Source organism: Paramormyrops kingsleyae, chromosome 1, assembly GCF_048594095.1.
Source record: "Paramormyrops kingsleyae isolate MSU_618 chromosome 1, PKINGS_0.4, whole genome shotgun sequence".
NCBI lineage: Eukaryota > Metazoa > Chordata > Actinopteri > Osteoglossiformes > Mormyridae > Paramormyrops > Paramormyrops kingsleyae.
This window is the reverse complement of record NC_132797.1, coordinates 10873268-10895010: the sequence shown is the minus strand read 5'-3', so window position 1 is coordinate 10895010 and position 21743 is coordinate 10873268. Positions and strand designations below refer to the sequence as shown.

At 47.6% G+C, this 21743-nt stretch overlaps 1 protein-coding gene across 3 annotated transcripts; it reads right to left on the bottom strand.

The window, feature by feature from the left end:
- Window positions 1-543: 543 nt before the first annotated feature.
- On the bottom strand, window positions 544-20237 carry net1 (neuroepithelial cell transforming 1). 3 transcript variants are annotated; one of them, XM_023831165.2, is made up of 12 exons: window positions 20044-20237; window positions 14686-14752; window positions 9044-9103; window positions 4133-4240; window positions 3861-4028; window positions 3711-3773; window positions 3529-3625; window positions 3363-3439; window positions 2903-3160; window positions 2642-2812; window positions 2230-2416; window positions 544-2003 (listed from the first exon to the last, which is right to left on the bottom strand). In XM_023831165.2, the coding sequence occupies exons 1-12, from the start codon at window positions 20148-20150 to the stop codon at window positions 1609-1611; spliced, it is 1758 nt and encodes a 585-aa protein (XP_023686933.2). In that variant the 5' UTR covers window positions 20151-20237; the 3' UTR covers window positions 544-1608. The 3 variants fall into 3 exon arrangements, with proteins under 3 accessions (XP_023686933.2, XP_023686934.2, XP_023686935.2); XM_023831166.2 differs by lacking the exon at window positions 20044-20237 and adding an exon at window positions 15686-15815; XM_023831167.2 differs by lacking the exons at window positions 9044-9103; window positions 14686-14752; window positions 20044-20237 and adding an exon at window positions 6016-6308.
- Between the last annotated feature and the right edge of the window lie 1506 nt (window positions 20238-21743).

Genomic DNA, 21743 nt, shown 5'->3' with positions numbered 1-21743 from the left:
TGGCAAACAAGCCCCGACGACTACAGTCATTCCCAACTCGGAGATCATGAGCAGCACCGGAATTCTGATATTCCATAATCCCAGATGGCTTACAGCTCAGGTCTATAAAAGGGACCCCAGCCTGCCAACATTTAAAGGTAAATTGTGATTGTTGAGTCAAGCCTATAAATTTAAGTGCATTTGGACGTACTGGGCAGAATCCATCCTGACTTCATGTTTCTCGGACCCCAGCTGGGCCAGAAGTACCCAGACCCAGCATGAAGAAAACGGTGTCTGCTTGGGATTCTGGGATCCCGGAAGGCACTGATCCAGCCCATTATGCTCCAATTACGTCCTGAAGTGTGGCGGCCAAGCGATGGTTAGGCCGTGCGGGGGTGGGGGCGATCTGGAGGGAGAGGGAAGGCGTCTGCATGCATCTCGATCAGGATTCTCAATGTCTTCTGACCTGTCCCACTGACCATTAAGCTGGACCGCAGGTTAATATCTTCATACAGGGTAAGAGACCGACAAACCAACAGGAAAACAGACAGGCAGACTCAGAGGTCAGATGCAAATCTTACACACCTTTATTCTTTAAGCACTTTACACCACATACACAGGATATATGAACTGCGTCTTCAAAGCCTGGACTTCCCCATAATTCTATACAAACTAACCCAGCCACATCTTCCATTTGAACGTTCCGGTTCATTCTGCGCTATACTCTACTCTACCCCTACATGCTACAAACCACCTAAAGTTCAGCACTTCTCTCCTACACGTCTGACCAAGACTCTGGAGCCGGCTAGATATTCTCTAGGACTTCCCCAGAGCCTAGGTTGAGACCCAGCTTGTGCTGTTCCTACCCAAACCCATAGACTTGCTTTTCTCCACATTCCTCAAACCCTCCAGACAACATTCTGCTTCCAGCTCCTGCTTCCTTATGGCCCTACAAAGGACCCCCACGCTGAAAAATGACCCATGACACTGGAAACAAGATGGCAACAAGAAACCAACATGGTTCAGGTTCACATTTTACACGAGTAAAAAGAGACTAAAATACCTTAAAACCTACTTCTGCTTACATTTTTTTAAATGAACTGCCATGCATTATGGGAAAGGCCTTGCTGAAGCCCACAGAAATATGTGAACGGGGAATGTACAAAGTAAGACTTGACATTCAGCAATCTCAGCTTCAAATCAGACTCTACAAAGCATCTTTTTTCCAACAATTTGGAAACTTCCATCAGTATTTGATTTAACAATTTCCAATATGACTGTAAAAATACCTATAAATACTAAACCAGTGCTGTTAGATGAAACAAAGAGCTACAGTAATGTTTCTTCTTTTTTTTGGAAAATATAAAAATCTCAAACTTTTACTTACAAAACAATTGCCTTAAAATAATAATGCTTTTATACGAGACAGGGGTGGCAGACGGCCCGTGTATCTGTCCCCCTGCCCCCGGACGGCCCCCATCTGGGACACCTCCCTCCTTAGTCCAGCGCCCGGTGTGGATCACTGACTGGATATAGCTGCCATTTTTGGCCATGGTGTCCGAGCAGTCTGACACGCGGAGCAGAGTTCATGAAGACCCCGCGCCTTCTACTGGGGTTTCATCCAGAATGCTACACCATGGTCTCCTTCCTCTTTCCCAGAGAGCTCTGAGACTTCTTCTCCTTTTTGGTTTTTGGGACACTTTTCCCAGTCGCCTTGGCAGTCTGTGTGTTCTGGGGCTCCACTGCCTGGGGGGAGCTGGGGGCGGAGTCAGGGGCGGAGTTGGCAGCCTCCGGACAGTTCTCATCGATCTCATCCATGGGAGTGTGGGCGGGGCCATCCGAAGGGCAACACTTGGACTCGGTTACCTGGGCGGGGTCCTGCGTCTCCGGGTCCCCCTGCTGGACGGCCATGGCGCTACGGAGGCAGTTTAGCCACTGCTGCTTGTGGAAGACGTCGTTGACTTGGAGGGTGTGGGACTGGCCCTGCGAGGGGTCCCGAAAGCGCACGCGGAAGATGTTCTTTGCTGTGGGGAGGAAGGAACAGGAAGCACAATGTGAACGGCGCGTAAACCAGCTTCACCAGTCTCTGTGGCCAAAAGGCACAGCATAAATAGATCTGCGCTCATTCCGTGACAAACGGCAATCTTAATGAGTTGACGTTCAGGTGTGAATCACTGATACGTTGGAAAAACGTTGGGCGAGTGTTGAGTGTGTGCTCAGAGCGTCTTCAGAGAGCTGTGTCACACCCACCTCTCTCCGCATTGCCAAAGGCCCCCCTGAAGGAGCCCCCCATGCGCACGTCCCCGTCCTGCAGGTCTTCCAGAACCAGGTTCTGGACCGGGATGGGCTGCCGGTACACCTGGAAACACTGGCGTTCTCCCCGCATCACGGGCCGGGTCAGAACCAGTAGCTCCGTGAACAGGAAAACGTGCAGCTTCTGGAGGAGACCGGTGTAAAAAGGCAGGTGATTTAGGGGATGGTTCCAGAAACGATTCATTTCCGAAAAGCTGCGGTTATCACAGAGATATTAGTCAGTGATGATATCACATCTCTAAACAAAGCTCTCAGTTCCTTTTTTTTGGAAATAGTTATTCCTGTAAACTCGGCCAGTATGGGAAGTGGCCCAGTGGGCCGGCATGTGGCAGGAGGAGGGGGCGCTCACCGTGCCGCCCTTGCCCCGCAGCTCGCCGTGGCACAGCAGGGTGCGGCACTGTGCCAGCCGCGGGTCCCGCTGCCGCTCGTCCAGGAACTCCAACTTGTCTATGTAGTACTGGCTCTCGCTCTCGCCCTTCTTCACGTCGATGTCGGACAGCACCGTCTGGATGATGGAGATCTGGGGACCGAGGAAGAGGGGAGGGTCTGAGTGAGGGGTCGCCGGGGGCGGGGCCGGATGTGGGAGCAGGGGGCGGGGCGGGGGACCTACCGCACGCTCCAGGGCGGCTGCATCGGGGTGCTCGGGGGCCGTGTGCCGCAGGATCTCCTTCAGCAGCAGAGGGTACTTGACCAGGCGGGAGCGCGGCACGTCCAGGAAACTCCATAGGTCCAGCTTGCGGCTGAAGGGCGACTCCAGGCAGCGCTGCAGGAAGTCCTGCACACGTGGGTCCTGTTTCTTCTGGTCCAGCAGTGCCTTGGCGGCCAGCTGCCGGCTGCAGTAGTCGCGGTAGGCGTTGAGGCGGGGCAGCTGTGGGCGGAGCAAAGGAGTCAGGTCACGGGGAGATCCCTCACCTCACTGTTTGTCCATGACAGACCCCTCGATGGTGATCAGTACAGATGGCTGACCTGATTGGTTAGATGGCTGACTAATGATTAAGCAGCTGACTAATAGTCTGAATGATTTGATCACATTGGCTGATTGGGATAGTGGGGTGAGGGCGGGTACTTACCCAGTTGACCACAATGTGTCCGATCTGCTCCACGGTGCCGTCAGGGCGGGTGGCCTTTGCCAACTGAGTCAGCAGGTCTGCAAGTAAGAGAAAACATTAGAAGGGCCCCGTTGGGCTTCCACCCGCCCGCCAATGCCACAGCCATGCCACAGCAGCGCCACCTTACCCTCATGGAGGGGGATGTATGCGTCCAGGTCACCAAATATGTGGCTCAGCTCCTCCTCTGACATGATTGACAGCTTGAGCATTGGGTCGTGATACGCCTGCGGACAGAGTGGGTGTCGGTCAGTCTGCCCGTTTACGTTCCTGAAAATCAGTGCATACTGGTGCAGCGTGCACGTGGCATACCTTCCGTGCAAGCTTCAGGTCGTCAATCAGGTCCTGCTCCCCCCGAGACAGCTCATGTATGGCCTGGTGATAGAGAGGCAAAACAGGGTTAAAGAGAACTACACCTCCCATGATGCCCTGGGTGTCACACTGCTCACATGCCAGACTCACCTCCTGCCTCTTTATCTCCTTGGCAGAAAAGGTGCCTTTTTGGTGCACGTTCAGGGTCTCGGACCACAGCGTGCTGTTCCTCCTCTTGGGGGGAGTGGGTGCCGCTGCCTTGCTGCAGGGCTTCTGGGCCATGCCCGGGGACTTGCCGTCACCTCGGAAGGAGATGGACTGCGGGGGAGGGGATAAGGGTCCGTTACCCACAATGCCCCAGGCGCCGTGTAATAGCACAATCTGCCGTGTGTGTGTGTGTGTGTGAGGGGGGGGGAGCTCACCTGGATGGTCTGTCCGAAACGCCGGACGGCCCCATTTCTGACGGGGGAGATCAGGTTGGCGAGTGACGTCACCCTGCCCAGCGGTCGCACACGCTTATTACACGGTTCCTGTGAGAGAGTGAGAGGAGGAGGGACAACTGTGTGAGTGGCTGTTGGGCGGTGGGGTCAGAGTGACCCCAACTTGGGGTCACACCATCTGGGACAGCAGCTGCTAACCCCCCATGACATCAGGGCACAATGACTGCTTATGAGTCCTGTGCTGGAGGGAGTATAATGCCAGGAATGTAGGAGACCCCCACCTCAGCTGTTACCCCCCCCCCCATCCCTGCCCCCTGTTCAGTAGAGACCAGCGTGCAGTGCAGTGCAGTGCAGTGCAGTGCCAGTGAGAGTAACGAACACGTCTGCGCTCAGGCACTGCTAGGGAGTGTCACATGAGCTCAGGCTTCTGTGAGTCGTGTTGGGGCAGGTCTCGCGTGACAGCGGCCGCTGGGCCCAGCTCACCGCCAAGGGAGCTTCCAGGTGCCCTGACAGGTTACGACAGCAGCCTGCCCCCCACCCCCGGGCAGGGATCAAGGGGATCAGAGTGACTGGGAGGGCTCCATCGCTAACGGTAAGCGGCGGGTGAACAGTGTGGCGCCCTGCCCACTGGCTGCGCCGCGGCGGCGCTCATATCAGCATTTACGGTTATGTGCTGCCCCCTCCAGCGGCACACATCTCTGTGCGAAAGTGTAAATAGGGTTTGGGTGGCTGTTCACCCGAGGGGGGGGGCGGGGCGGGGCTGCACCTGGGCTCCTAATGACAGAGCCGGCAAATGAGACAAGGCTGTAGTCTAAACACAGCGAAGCTACTTCACACGCAGCCCTGGGGGCCGGGGGCGGACGGGAGGGGGCACTAACATGAGGAGTCTAGTTGACTTCAAACAGCTCTCTGCTAGGCCACTTTGCTAACCCTGGGGGAGGCCTCATAAATCTCAGACTGAGGGGGGATGAACATTTTCCAGAGTTTGTTCTGGAACATTTCCCGACACTGTTTCCCTCCCCAAACTTCAGACAGGGCTGGTGAGGGGGAAAAAAAAAACCACAACGGGGTCTTTCAGGCAAGGGGGGGGGAGGTTGGTTCCAGGAGAGAGAGAACAGGGAGCAGCAGCCAGACAGGAAACCATCCATATGCGGAGCAGCGGTGGGCTTGCAGTCACAGATGCAGGGCTCACTGCGTTACCCAGAGCTGGACTACAAAGCAGCAACTGTACAGACCTGCATTGACGGTACACAGCTACACGGCCGCCAACACCAGTTACCCAGGAACGTCTACAAAAGCAGAGATAAACTTGCATTTTCAGCCATGAGGAAGGAAGGACTTCATGGGAGGAACAGCGAGCAAACTGCAGAGGTGTAGATGGGGAACTGAGTGAATACTCAGCTGGGGTGGGGGCTGGTGTTTTCGCCCCCCAAGAGGCTGGGGGTTGGTGTTTTCACCACCCAGGAGGGTAGGGGGGGGGCTCCTGTCCTAAATCCCACAACCTCAGACATGTACAAATGCAACAGCAGTTACATAAATTGCCCCCTAGCCCTCCTCTGATGTCTTGCAGACCTTGAGCCCCCCAGGAACACCCAGCTCCTCCAAGGTGGACAGTAATTAAGGTCTTTCCCCAAACTCTCAGTGACCTTTCCCCCACATCTGCACAGTAAGGCACCTGTATGAGCTCACTGCGGAGGATGTGTTGACTGAAGGCACGTCAGCCGCGATAAGAGAGGGCAAGGCGAACAGATAGCAAAGATACAAAACAGGTGCTGTCGGTTCTCAGCCAATCGCAGGAAACATTCATAAAGACCTTTGAACGGCCTCAGAGGAGCATTTAGGACAGGGCAAAGGAGCCATCTCACCTCAGACTCTTTGTAGGAATGGTTCTGCTGGTCGATCACTTGCAGTGTCCGTTTAATAGGCACCAGACTTCCCAGTTCATCGTAAGCCACCATAGCGTCTGCCCAATCCCCAGTTATTCTTTTGCTTCTTCTGGTAATCCGCAGTTAACAAACCAAGTTTAGAAACAAAAAAGGCAGCCTGCTTGGTTTTGTTCTGCTCCCACTGTAACTTCACATCCAGTGCGCACACACACAAACGCGATGGTATCTGTTACATTCTCCCTGCTCACTGTGATCTGATGCCCAGGCAGAAAGGAAGGCTTAAGTACTGAGGCAGGGAGGGGCCACAACAGCCTGCGATGTCATTGGCTCCAGGAATGGCTAGGGTGTGTGGCTTAGCAGAACGAGCAGAGCCTCGTGCTTTATACAAGTTAAATATATGCAGACTACACTGCCAAGAATCTAAACGGTCAGGGCCAGTTTTAATTAATACATGCTGATTAGTTTTACTGAATTACTGCCAATGTACCATAAAATAACAGGAGTACTGCATTTAACAGGAGTACTGCATTTAACAGGAGTACTGCATTTAACAGGAGTACTGCATTTAAAGCACTTTTTTTACAAAGGGGGTAAATATACGTAAAATGTTAAGGCTGGATAAGCGGTTCAGGTGAATGCACAACACAACATGAAGTCATCAGGAGAAGAACTGGGAGGGGGGGGCAGGCCACTTGCTGAGGTATTAATTTGCCATCAAGTATTAAATTTCTTACCCGTTCCTGGGGGCCCTTTTCGTTCCCCCCACCTTTTGCTGGTCTGGCCTAAGGTGGGAGTCTGTTTGTTATTCGGTGTTTGTGTGTTGGGGAGAGAGAGCGAAACGGCCCATTAGACCGTCAATAGAGAGCCCAGGGGGGGTGGCTCACACAGCGACTGTCTGCATTAGCACTTGTGTAGGGGGGGTTCATGGGAGGGGGGGTGATACAGGGTGTGTCTGGGTTCGCCTGGACCTGCGGGCTTCCTGCAGCGACCTGCGTTCACCCAGATCTCATGACCTTCCAAAACATACTTAGCTCAGATCCTTCCTGATCCATGGCACCAAACCAAACCTGCTGATCCGTTACAGTACCATACCTGCTAATAGTGTGTGGTGTACACTCACTGGTCCTTACACCAGATTCCTCCACAGTACATTGATCATTATTGTATTATTATTACTATTATTGTGAGTTATTATAGTGGAAGTTCTCATTGAAAAGACTGCACTAGGGTTCGACAGAAACACGCCTGCTGGGACCATAAGCTGACTGCCTCAAGGTCACAGCCCGGTTCTCCCAAAGCCACTGGCCTTCATTCCCACTCATTTATTTATTTAGTCTTATCTAGAATTAGAACAACGTGAAACCTTCATAGCTCGATGCAGCCAGATAACGCTGGTGTGAACAGTAACGCAGAGACCCCCCCGAGACGCAGGCAGAGAGACGTGAGACTGGGAGCGACTGTATCGCCACTGGACAATTTGAGAACGAGCGGGGGCCATCAAAACAGCACATCTTTATCTTGCGGCAAAGCGAGGTGGACGGCCCGTCAAAACAAAACCTCCTCTTGAAAAAAACATCCTTGTTATAACAAAGTGGAACAATGTGCCACTAGGCGCTGCCCTCAGTGCATTCCTGGTTGCTACCAAACAGACCAGGTAACCAACAAAGCGCAGCTGCGTCACTCAAGGCCCTCCCAGGTTCTGACCAATGGGACGCCTTGTCGTCAGGTTCGGGTCATGGTGCCCTCCCAGACTCGGGCCAGCGGGACGCCTAGCTTTCAGATTCGGGCCAGCGGGACACTCCACAGTCGGGTTCCGGTCACGGCACCCTCCCAGGTTCGGGCCGGTGGGACACCTTGCCGTCGGGTTCCGGCCAGCGGGACACCCCACAGTCGGGTTCCGGTCACGGCACCCTCCCAGGTTCGGGCCGGTGGGACACCTTGCCGTCGGGTTCCGGTTACGCCGCCCTCCCAGGTTCAGGCTGGCAGAACGCCCCGCAGTCGGGTTCTGGTCAGTCTGTGTATGCATATCTATATGCGCTCCCCATGGCTCAGGAACGGCTGCTGGGGGCATGGCCATTGCCTTGAGTCCCCAAGGATAACCCGACCCAGTGCAGTCCCCCCCTTCCCCATGTCAGGATCTAGGTTCTCTTTACCTGTAACAACTCGCGTAGGGGACATGGGATTGGGGCAGGATCCAGTGGGGGGGTGTGTCTAGGGCAGGGGTGCCCAATACATCGATCGCGATCTACTGGTCAATAGCAAAGGTAGTCTGGGTAGATCGTATGGCATTCAAAAAAAAAATAGAGGATGGATGATGCGATTAACCGCGGCAGCTGCTACAAGTCTAGAAAACTACCGAGTTACCCAGTTAGCATTCAATTGATTTCTACTAAACTTAAGAAAGGGTATAAAAATGAATCACATCACTGTTCATAAAAACTACGGCATTAACTTCCCTCCGAAAAGCGAGCTGAGAAAGAGAAAGGTGAAGGAACTAAAATCCCAGTTCAATTTAAAAAGACTTTATTTATCCCAAAGGGAAATTAATAATAAGAACAGTAATAATAATTATTATAATTATTATTATAAATAATAATAATAATAGTAATAAAGAATACTCAATAATTTTATACATAAATATATGTTTTGCATTTTTATAGTAGGTCAATCATTTTGACTTGGTCATTTATAAGTAGCTGGAAAAGTGTGGGCACCCCTGGTATTGGGGGAGTGAACTACCCTGCACTCTCCCAAATGATCAGTTCCCCAGAGGTGAGTAAACACCATGCTTCACTTCCAGGTGTAATATTTAGACAGTGTGACACCCGCTTAGTGTTGTGTTTGCCCTGAGTAAGTCACGGCATGAGCAGTAACTGTGGGCACAAAGGAGGACTCTACTGTGCTGTGATGTGATCCTTCTAGAGCTTTCTGCAAAAACCTCATTTTGTGATTTCAAGGCAGCCTTCTTGCTGGCATGGTGTGTAAGGGGACCGGGCTGGACACTCACTTTGAAATCAAAACTGCACAGGCTGACGGCATCCTCCTCCTTCTCCCGGCGCTTCCTCTTCTGTGAAGAGAGAACAACAAGGTCATTTTGGGGCACACTTGGCTTGGGCATTCTGCTGGTAACATTTCTCTGTGGTTGCCTGCCACCCCAAAGTTTTTGCTGTCCTATACCCCATTTTCACGCACACTGAAACCCGTTTAAATATCACTATTTTACCGTTATGGTGTGGGAATGAAAGCAAAACAGTAAAGTCTACCCGCTAATCTACCCCCTGGAGACCTAGTAAACTTTAGCGGTAGCTTTATGACACCAGTGTGAATGCGAAATGAATGAACGTGTCGGAGAATGGCAGAGGTGGTTGTGGTGGGGGGGCAGGTGGTAACTTCTCCCCCTTTATTGACTACAGTATCGTTGAGTGAAGCACTGGAGACAGAAGAACTGCTGAGGACTTAATTTAGCAACCCCTAAAAAGCACATAGTCATAACTCACTGAAACATAACTAGCGTATATTAATTCATACAATTATTAAGTGTTCATTTACCTCCATAGACAGAGAAGGAATACGTCATCACAAAACAACAAACAACAACAATAATAACAACAACAACATGTACAACAATGGCCTGTCCACTGAGTAAGTGCCCAGCCTGGTGCCCTTAGACACCATGCCAATGAGAAGGTCACATTGCCCCCACATCAACCCTCTAGATCCACAGGAAACACTCTGCAGTTTTTTCATACCGTCTAGACATTTCACCCCGGTATACTGTATATTACGGTATTTAAAAAAAAAACATAAATGATGTAGGCTACTGTAAACAATGGAATAAGAGAGAGCTTAAAGGGGCACATCAGTGTGGAAGCTGAGGGCTAGGGACACGAGGAAGCAACTCCTCGCTGAAGAGTTACAAACATCACCCTTCGTTTATTGGGTAACGCATTACATTAACTGCACCTTCATAATGCTTTTATATTACAGTCATAAAATGTTCAGTGCACCTTAATGTATTCATTAAGTATTCATAAAACATCCATAAACATCATGTATGTATCCTAACATCCTTTAACAGCTGTAATACACATTAATAACAAACATTATATAATAATAACAAACATTATCATTGTATATCATGTAATGTTTGTTATTAATGTATATTAAAGCTGTTAAGGGTTATTAGGATGTTAAGGTGTACTTGCATGCTGCTTATGAATGTTCTATGAATGCATTATGAAGGTATCCCGCATGCCACACATGCTCTAATAGTTTATGCCACACCCATGGTGTTCTTGCGGCGTTAGCCACGGCATGCGCGTTAACCTTTGACCTTTTTTTTTTTTTTTTTTAAAACTTGCATGATGCTCCAAGCTAACACCGGTCACTGCAATGCATCACCTAAACACCAAGCCTAACACAGGCCTCTCTGTGGAAGCCCCAATGCTGAGCCTGTTTAGGGGGACATCCGGCACTAAAGGTGTGGTACCCCCCCCCCTCAGCTCTTCAGAATCACACAAGGTGCTTAAATCCAACGCTTCGTTATCCGCGGATCTCAGGAAATCAGTGGACTGATTAGCGGCTATTCCCTTACAAAGCTTCAGGAGAGAGCTGGAAGGATAAAAACCAGGAGGTGACGTTTCACCCCCCAGGCCTGGGGTGATGCTGCATAACAATGCACAGCAGAAACCATTCAGTAGGCACTATTAATGTGCTAAATATGCAGGAACAACAAAATGAGACTGGGTGGGGGTGTCTGACTGCACAGCCTTCAGAATGGGACGCTGGTCTGAAACGTGGGCCTGCTGAAGTCCAGTGCAGTCTGGCTCATGTCACATGCGAGGGGAATTACAGGGTGTCCTACAGGAGGTCACGCCTTTTCCCATGAAATTACCCAAGCAGTTTAATTACCTCACTCAAGGCTAAACAGATTGCTGGTCCTAGTTAGCTGTGCAGGACAGGAGACTACGGAGTCACAGCCTAGCATCCTGGGGGAGTGTGAGAGTCCACCGACTTCTACACAGCCTCCCAGCACAGCCGAGACCCTTGGCCCACCTTATCCCTGTACCGTGCTGAATAATATGGACTAATATACTGCTTCATGCGGATACCACTTGCGGCACAGAACACACAAAAAGCACGATCGCACAGCACGATGGAGCTCATGATTAATGTCCTATTTTGTGGTTTATTTGGAGCCATTTTGGATGCGATAACACACGACCCTCACAGATTTATTGAGTATGCAATGCAGTGATTTTCATTTTATCATGGTGCACATGAACACGAACATATTTTACCAAATATCTCGGAACTTTCGATGCGGCATCCAGTTGTTCCTGGAAACTCTCGTCAGCCAAAACTGCACCTCTGCCGTAGACCAAAGTGATTCATTAGCCATCATGTTGTGTAAAGGTCTATTTTTAAAAAAATTCTTTTTATATCAGGGCTTTAGGTAATAAGCTTAGAAATATATCTGAATGCTGGCTTTTCAGTACTATATGCCTAAAATACTAACGAGAGGTGTATAAATGCAGCGTATCCTTATATTTATTAAATTCAGTTAGGGGAGCAGGCCATGTGTTACTGTTTTGGTATATCAGCTAAACAATGACGATCTCTCATCCCCACATCCAGGTGAGGTCAGTCTCAAAAGGAACATCAAAACGACAGGTGTCAAAAACCTGGGCAGACCTCCAGCAGCTGGGGAATTAGCGTACCCAGCCTTTGTTCCCATGATGCCTCACAGGAGCAGGAACTATGTTCCACTGCCAGAATACACAAAGCAGTCACTCATTTCCATGACAAAACCCGCCAGGTATGCACACAGGGGAAGATAGAGAGATAGGGACAGACGGCATATTAATCCTGCACATCCGCAGGGGCTCGCGTACGTCGCTGCAGTCGCTGTCACATTGTGGAATGTTTAGTTTTCCCTGGAGCTTCTCCTCGGAGGTGCAAGTGAAACGCATGGAATGTCCAGGCTGTTAAAGGACCAGCAGCTGGCTTTGAGGAAGCAGCTGACGATCCTCCGCTTGTGTTCACAGCTGGAAGGAGCTGAGGAGAGATCAAGAGGCCGACGACGTGGAATACCCTGGTACCTCCAGGATGCAATCCTGAACATTCCCACCTTGATCCATTTCAGAGAGACAGACTTGCTCCCACATCAAAGCCGTTATGTTTTCTGAAAACCATCCACCTAATTTTTGGTCCAAGCACAGGGGGAGATTACGGCCAGCGCAGACTCTGAAAACCTTTTCTGGGTTGATCAAATGACACAGATAATGATAGTTGATCTGTAAGCATTATGAACAGCATGTGCTGGGCAGATTAAAATCAAAGGTAGGCTTTGGCAGGAGATGAGGCGATCTGCTGTTCCTTGGTTGCCCAGGCCAAGATGAAGGATGGACTAGAATGCAATTTACTGGAAACCAACCTAGACCGATCTGAAGAAAATGCATGCAATGTTGACTTCGGCCCAGCTAGTATCTTTGAAATTAGTGGACACTTTGGTGCCTTTAATAATGGAGAATTTGGGGTGCATGGAACGGTCCCAAATGCGTCACTGCAGGGATAAGGACAACAGAAAAGGCAGCTTTTACGCAAACCATATTACACGAACATGTTTCTGACAGTAAACCAACATATTCTGAGAAATAACATAAAGATCAGGGAACGCCCAAACTTTCTTATAAGGTCCTAGCAAACTGAAGAATTTCTCCCTGGCTGGTGAAGTTATACAATCATAAATAATTCCTGATAGGTCTGCACGATACCACATTGCATCATAATTGCGATTATATGGCACATGTGCAATAATCACCAGGGCTTTAGATGACAGGCATAAAAATGTGTCCGGACGCTGGCTTTTTGGTACTATATGGACGTTTACTTATGCCACAATTTGGTAAGCAAATTAGTATGCCTAAAATGAAAAGTTAGTAATCTATATAAATTCAGTGTATCCTTATGTTTAATAAATGTGTTGGACTTTAAACTACAGCACCCAGGTTACGGAAATTCTTCCTGGTTCTTGCAGAACTTGGTAGTGCCCTGTCAGCCTTTCAATCTTCACATTCAAAGAGTCTTCACTCCAACACTTCACTTAAAGCAGTCATATAAGTGCATTATAATGCATTCTTAAAGTATTATAAACACAGCTATAAATATTTATAAAAACTTTCATAATGCATTATAATGGCCAGTATAAAATTAATGCTTTGCACTGCATTATGAAGGTATTTATAGTGCATTATAGCTGAGAACATTCATAATGCATAAAAACATGGCTATAATGTATGTCTTTTTATAATTATAGTCATGTTTATAATACTTTATGAATGCATTATTGTGCATCATGAAGGTATCTATAATGCATTATACATGACTGCTTTAAAGTAAAGTGTTGCCAAAGTCTCCCACCATCAGAAAAATCTCGCTTATCAAACTATTTTCAGCAGGGGGTCACAGCCCTGTCCCTGCAGGCTTCCATATGAGAGAATGCCAGATTAATGGCCAAAGCACCTCATCATTTGATGTGCTCCAGAAATGATACCTTCTGTGCGGCATTAGAGAGCTCAGGTTAAGTGAATGAGCACTTTCAAAGGCCAGTATCAGATCCCCAGGTAACACTAAGCCTCAGGAAGCCGTTTCAGACGTCGTTACTTGCTGCAGTTTCACATCATACCAATAGGGGTGTCCAAAAACATTAGCCTCTGACAAGGTCCAAACGAAGCCGGGCACAGAGCCTGTACCCTTGGATCCCGCGTAGGAAAAGCTGCATTTCTTCATTTTGGTGCTAAAGTACTCGGAGAAGAGTTCCTGTCACCTTGGCAGCCGTGAGGCAGGCCGGAGCGAGAAACACAGCGACACGGAACACCAGGAAGGTTTCAACCTCTTTCTTGTCTCACCGATGACAGCTGGACACCGGCAGCTCAGACTGGACCCACAAGCTACTCTCGGTCTGTACGAACTCCAGAGCTAGGCCCGGACCTGCCAGCCCTGACATTCAGCAGAGCTGGAACAGGGAGACAAACACAGTGAAGCACGAGGAGAAACACAGACTAGCCCAGGACATCCCAACCAGCCAAAACACTGATGCGACCTAATCCGGTTTCTTCTTAAAACAAAACTACCCTGGAACATTCCGGTCACACAAAGACAACTGTCCCAATCCCCTACTGTTCCCAAAAAGTATCACAAGAAGGTATCCCGGTCAAAGCTGGCGCTAAGCTGTGCCTTCTGCGTGGAGTCCCAGACGACGTGCTCCGACAAACGTTGTATGTCACTGCTGATAAGATAGGACTTAAATGCTAACAGTATAGCTAAGCACCAACGTCCGCTCCTGATACCTGCTTATCTCCCTGTAATTCGAACAAAGCATTCACCTCATGCCTCTTCTTAGCCGTGCAGATCTAAAGATGGCTTATGCTAAGTAAATCAATAGCTGAAGTGGTAATACCTGCTGTGAGGGCATGGTGGTTAGGGAGCCACATATGTAGCATGTGGTACAGTGGTAGTGTTAGGGACTAGTTTTGATGCTGCATTGGTTTTAGTGGTGGTGAGGGGGGGGGGGGGGGGGGATAGGGTTTAGAACATTTTAGTACCGAGTTAGGTTCAGCAGATGTGCTGGCTCTCAGCCATACTCACCAGGGAGAAATCCCACTGAGGTCCAGGGGTGAGAAACGTGAAGGAGCTGCCTCTGCGCAGTGTAGGCCTGTGGTTGCAGAAAGAAAGACACCTCAGCACCACTGCTTTACCTGGTTAATCCCACAGTCAAAAGGAAAAAGACGTTCGCAGCCCATTGTAGCCAAGCTCTTTCATACCTGTACTGCAGCCCCCCCGATTAGCAATACTAATTACTGACATCTACTACATCTGCAAACTGCATCGCTAATCTATTTTGGATCACGCTCCCCAAAGGTTAATGCTAAATATGACAGAGATATGAAAGCCATACCCTGAAAACTTCCTAGAGGTTAATGCTAATATGACAGAGATATGAAAGCCATACCCTGCGAACTTCCTAGCGGCTAATGCTAAATATGACAGAGATATGAAAGTCATACCCTGAAAACTTCCCAGCAGCTAATGCTAAATATGACGGAAATATGAAAGCCATACCCTGAAAACTTCCCAGCAGCTAATGCTAATATGACAGAGATATGAAAGCCATACCCTGAAAACTTCCCAGCAGCTAATGCTAAATATGACGGAAATATGAAAGTCATACCCTGAAAACTTCCCAGCAGCTAATGCTAATATGACAGAGATATGAAAGCCATACCCTGAAAACTTCCCAGCGGCTAATGCTACATATGACACAGATATGAAAGCCATACCCTGTGAACTTCCCAGCGGCTAATGCTACATATGACACAGATATGAATGCCATACCCTGCGAACTTCCCAGCGGCTAATGCTACATATGACACAGATATGAATGCCATACCCTGCGAACTTCCCAGCGGCTAATGCTACATATGACACAGATATGAATGCCATACCCTGCGAACTTCCCAGCGGCTAATGCTACATATGACACAGATATGAATGCCATACCCTGCGAACTTCCCAGCGGCTAATGCTACATATGAAAGAAATATCAGAGCTGTACCCTGCAAACATCCCAGAAGCTAGCACTACGTACCACAGTCCCAGTCTGCTGTACCTCGGTCCCTTCTGTGGCCACCCAGGCCACTGCATCCTATCTCTGGGCAGAAGACTTTAATCCTGAGGAACCAGAATCGTCTACCACTAAAGCTCGGCAAGTATAAATCAGAACCTCTCGTTTTCTTGACCTATCTATAGTGCAACCCCTGCCCCCATCAAGGAAAGGGTCACCCAACTCTGTGGGGACTAATTTTGGGCTGGGGGAACAACTGGTCTGTTACTACTATTAGGTCAGATTACCCCCTACTCAGTGCTGCCTCAATCAGGCATGTATTAGGCAACAAAGGTATTGGAACGGTAGCACATCAAATGGGGGTATTACTAAAGGACCACGGGATCAAATCACTAAATATGCGCTTCCCCATCTTTCACAGAACAATGCAAAAGCATTGCGATTAAACAACATGGCACTGACAACTATGTAACTCATATCTTGTTGGCAGTTAGATGGTGAGGAAATGGAATCTTAACTATCACCTCCATGATCTGACTTTCAAAGGAGACACTGAACGTTTCTACACACCTTCACACAGATTCATTCACAATGGGGGGGTGGGGGTTAAACAGTACCTGTCTGTTTGCCTGAGACAGCCATCAATTTTTGAATGGATCACTGGAGTGGCCAGCTGACAAGCATTATCATGTTGCTCCAACAATCAGTTACCTTTATTGATATTATTGTGGATTATTCTTTTACCACAGCATAAGGCTACCTAAATGGAAGTTTGAGATGTGACAGTGTGATCAGATTGTGACAAGACTCCCAAAAACTCTAGTGAGAGTCAAAGCTTTGGAGTCCCTAACTGCAAAACACAACTGAACACCCAAGGATGGTCTCATCAAGCATTCTCTGTGACTCTCAAAGTAGATCCCTCCATCTGCTGACATCAGTTCCTAGGATATTTTGAGGCTGGTATCGTGAACTGTTCATAGCTATGTGAATGACAGCCCTAGTGCAGAATGAGGAAACTGAACCTAAAGCCTAACAGATCTGGACATCTACATCTTTTGGAGAAATAAACAGACAAGATAGACACACCTGAAGTCCTAATTCTCTCAGCCTTCTAAACACAAGCTCTGTGGAGAGGGTCCGTTGTATCACTGCCTGCAGAGGCTGTTAAGAAGAGGACAGTCACTGCGGTCAGACCCTATAGGTCGAAAGGTTGAAACCCTTTAGGTGCTTTCAGGTCCTGGAATGTAAACCTGGCTTAAATATATTTGCAAAGATGGTATGCTCATCCCCAGAAATAGCAGATACACTCATTTTATAAAGGCCACCCATATGTGCCAGGGCGCTGAACTCAGATACCTTATTTTGTCCTGTATTTTTTTAGCAGGAATCTATATAAAAACTAATTGTTTAACTTTCTGCCCACCGCCTCACACATTTATGGGGTTGGATATGTCACGGAAACGATTCCTGTACCCCATTTAACTAGAGAACGAACACCCAGACCACCCCAGAGAGATCTGAACCTAAAACCTTTTTAAGGTCAAATGAAATGCCTAAATGCGTGGCACCTGCTGCCACCGAGGAATTAAAAACGAGTCAGGTGATGACATCCTGGTCACGGGTTCTGCATCTGGCACACGCACACAGCGTCAGGCCGGTCATCATAGACGCCAGCTCTTTCCGCTTGAGAAGTCTAGTAAAACCTAGCGTCTGTGCAATAGCTATAGAGGTGGCAATGTGCATACACCAAAACTACAGCACCGGAGACATGCCCCCAATGCATGATTAACACGCTTATCAGTTAGCCTTTGTCTCCCTTGGAAAACATCCCACTCTTTCCACACCCATCCCACTCTTTCCACGCCCTGAGCTTTGACTCGTCATCCGACTGTATTTTCTGTGTGCCTGTCCCGTTGCCATGGATCATCATTTAGGTTCTGCTCTGTGCACCTTTTTTGTGCTCAGATGTCAAGCGAAGCACCAAGCTTAGCTTGGAAAACTTTTGTGCTCCACAGTAAGACCCAAACAAACCACAAGTGTTTGCGGTCAATCATGAGAGCGAGGCGCTCATGTGTCCCCACATGTCATTTCTCAGGTTTGCTGTTTGACGAACATCTCAAGGTATCACTTTTCAATTTCAGAATTAATCAGTGGGTGTCCTCTTCGTCTCCTTGGCATGGGGTTTGTGATCTGTAGGTCCATACCGCTGTCTGTCAAGCATCAGCTCCACCTCACCCATTACAAGTGCCATCAATTCAGAGGAAATCAGAACTGAAAAAAGCCAGTACCATTTTCAAGTGTGCAAACATTAAAACACGGGAATGTCATTTTAAAAAGTTAATCCAAAATAAAAATTCACTGCCACAGTGATCAGAAGAAATGGCAGAGATTCACTGTGCATGTATCATTAAATAACATCAGAACATGATATTTGTCCTGTAGACCCAAGACTAGGTCCACATCTTTAAAAAAAAAAACAGCTTCGCAAATGAAGGGTGAGGCCCTGGTCCTGTAACACTTAAGCTGCTTAAAACGTGACAGTGCAGTGAACCCAGTGTCAGTCTCACAGGCTAAAAGCTTCATCTAAGCCTGAGATGATGTAAAGGAACCAGAACCGCACCATAACGCACTGCTGCCCCTGTGCTCTGCCCGTGTTCTACCCCAGCATAACCGGCATTTAGCAACCGGCATTTAGCAACGGAACCCTTCTCAGCAGATCGTAATGCATGACCACCCCGAAACAGAACACTTCTTTATTCGTAAAAAATTTAAAACAACCAGTTGGACAAAAAGTCTCAATTAAGCGATCACCAGGTAAATTGCATGTAAAGGTCAGCTGTACCATGAAAAAATAAAGGTGCAAGCACAGGAAAAGGAGTATTTTTGTGATGTCCCCATGTCTATATAAGATTATATATATTATATATACTTCATGTCACTACTCTGACTGAATGCTAAACAAATTTGCATCCTATTGCATCATATTGAAGTGGTACACCAATGCATAGAAATATCCAATATATTTTCTGGTGGTTTGGATTTAGAGGGTATTCTCATTTAATTATTAGTTCTTTTCTTAATTACTGTTCCAACTGTTTCCTATAAAAATTTAAAAATGCAAGCATGTTGTTCCTATTGTCTGAGGAGCATTGGCTTAGAACCTTCACATCCATAATGAAAAATGTCACATCCATAAAGCCAGTTTTTCCTTACTCCCCCCCCCCCCAAATCTATGCTTTCATTCAAGTCTCTTTCATGTTAGACATATAATGCTTTCAGCAACAGACTTTAAAATGTAAAAAGTTTGCAGAAAATCTGTAAGTAATGTGTTAATGCATTATGTCTTGTCACTTATGTGTTTTTTCAGAGTCTAAAGCCAGGTAACCCTGCATTTCACTGCACACTGTACCAGGTATAGCTGGTGTAACAAGACTTTGAAACTTGAACCCCCTTGAAAGTGAGACATCCGTAATGTTGATAACATTCCATTCATTTCTAACATGCAAATTGGTAGATCATTTTTATAAGATTTGTCTATATTCAAAAGGTTACATGACAATATATGCAAATTTACTCTTGGCCAAGCTCTGGGGCATTTTGTTTGCCAATGAATATAAATATCATATGGCATTAATAGGCATCATTGTGGGCTGGTGGCTCCTTCCCGTCTTTGAAAGGTTCTCTGCTATGACCGAATTAATTTGTACTTCGGAGACGTTAGTACGAGTCCGCGCTTGACCCGCAGCACGGTGCATTAGTATGCAGCGCCGCCTAGTGATAAAACAAAATATCAAAATAAATATTAGATGAGAAATACGAATAATATGAACAGTCCTAAAATTAAACGATCTAATCACTCGTATGTGTAAATATATTAGGTGATCAACGCAATACAGCGTTAACATTGGTTTAGCAATTCGTAATTAAACCCATTTTTAAATGTACAAATGGTCTCCTTCCAAGGGCCTTTAGTTAAATGACCACCACGACCCTTTAAATGGAGCGGAACCGGACATCGTCATCGGCTTCAGAAGGTGAAGCGACCCTCAGCAAGTCTGCAAGCCTTCAATATCTAGAACCACACCATCATCATCATTTCACATTATTTCCTGCTTTAAAATCTGGATGCACGTTCAACCTGCCGAGTCCACGAAAACACGACGTCAACATACAGGAAAATATTAAAGTAAATTAAAAAGTAAACTAAGATCGAAGTCATCGGATCGTCGATCAGTGATTAGTGAGAGGCGATAATTCGATCGACCGATCGCTCGGGGTATTAATCGTCGCCGGATCCTTTTGTCCACGTTTTTCGTTTCCATTTTTCTCTTTATCCCGAGTACCTCTTATCGCTGGCTCTTTCCCTCACGCCACACTCTCACCGTTTCGACGCCTTGCTAGTCCTGCTCCCCGCTGGGGTTTCGGGGACGGCGAACGACCCTTCCTGCGCTCCCTCCGTGGAGACCCGGGGCTCTTTTGCGTCATCCATGTTGGCTGCGTGGAAGTCTGTTGGCGGCGGATAAAGGTGTATAAACCGGCGATTTATGAAATTAATTTTGATCTGGGGAAGGGGGGTGGGGGGGAGGACGAAGACAATCAAGCGGTTGAATTCAAACTAGTGACAGCAAAGATTTGAAAATGGCGGAAGAATGAGCGGCAGCCAATCAACGTAGATGGGGCGGGGCGTTGGCAGGAGACGGCATAAGTGGGGGGTGCCTCTGCTGAATGTGACACGCCCCCTCGAAGCTGATTGGCTTATGGCCAGACGACGCTTCCAACGCGGATTATTCAGACTACCTCGGCATGTTGCTTTGGAGCAGTGGCAAAAAGTAACTGAGACCGAAGCCGACGGTAAAAGGTAACTTCACTTTATATTACGTTCATTTCCAGCCAGTTACGATAAATTTGATAAGTGACATTTATCCTCCATCCACCGGTGTATCTCCCCCATTGTTAATGCTTGGTCATTTAACTATTATTATCTATTTAGTAAATCCAAGTTGTCAATGTATTAGAATATGAATACTTTTACTATGCCGGAGGAAATTGTAATTACAGATTGCAAAGTATACAGCTACGCAAAAGACGAAAATACACAATAAACAATGCTACATCTAATACTGTAATTTCTATATAAAAATGTTAGTCGACGTATTAACATACATTAGTATAAATAAACAATTAAATATTCACTTGTCTTTCATGTTTGGGCTATGTCACTATACTGGGTTTCAGCGTTAGCGAAAAATGTTTAGTATATGAAACTAAGCATTAGCTTGCTAGCCCACTGAGAGAGTGCATGTAGTTGGCGCTGTAGGGTTTTTTCCTGGCTGGTTATGAGTATCACGTTTGCCTTTACAAAACCATCAAGCAGACCAAAGACCACGCTGACCTCCATGCTATCAGTCTGTAAGCCTGAAGCTGTGCAGGAGTGGCTGAAATGGTCGCAGGAGAGTCCTTCTCAAGGTAGTGTCTTGGGCATACCTACCCTTAGAAAGTTTTATCTGGAGTATTCTTTACCTTTTAGAATACATTGGCAGAGTGATTCCACCATTCGGCCCTTGAGTAAGGCCCTTAATCCGTCTTACACCAGGCACTGGCTGACCCTATGGTCTACACCAGTTTCATGAGGCGGCCTCCTGGGATGCTTTTCCAGCCATCCTGAAGAAGTTCCCACATATGCTGAGCACGCATTGGCTGCTGTTCCTTCAATCTCTGGTCAAACTCCTCCCAAACCATCTCTACCGTGTTTAGGTCAGGTGGCCAGGTCATGTGATGCGACACTCTATCACTCTCCTTTGTAGGTTGCTTGGCATGTCCAAACTTTTGACTGGTACTGTATATACCACAGGCTGACACACCACATGACGTGTTTCCAAATTGCCTCGGCACGTCTGTGGGTCCTTGAGCAAGGCCCTTAACCCCCAGCTCCCTGGGCGCCGCTACGGGTGGCTGCCCTTCGAGGGAGGCATAAAGACAATTTCCCCACTGGGATTAATAACGTATCAATTATTATTATTAAGCAACAATAGTACAGTTATTGTTCACTGTATCACTGCCGTTCCTAATAGGATCGTCCCAA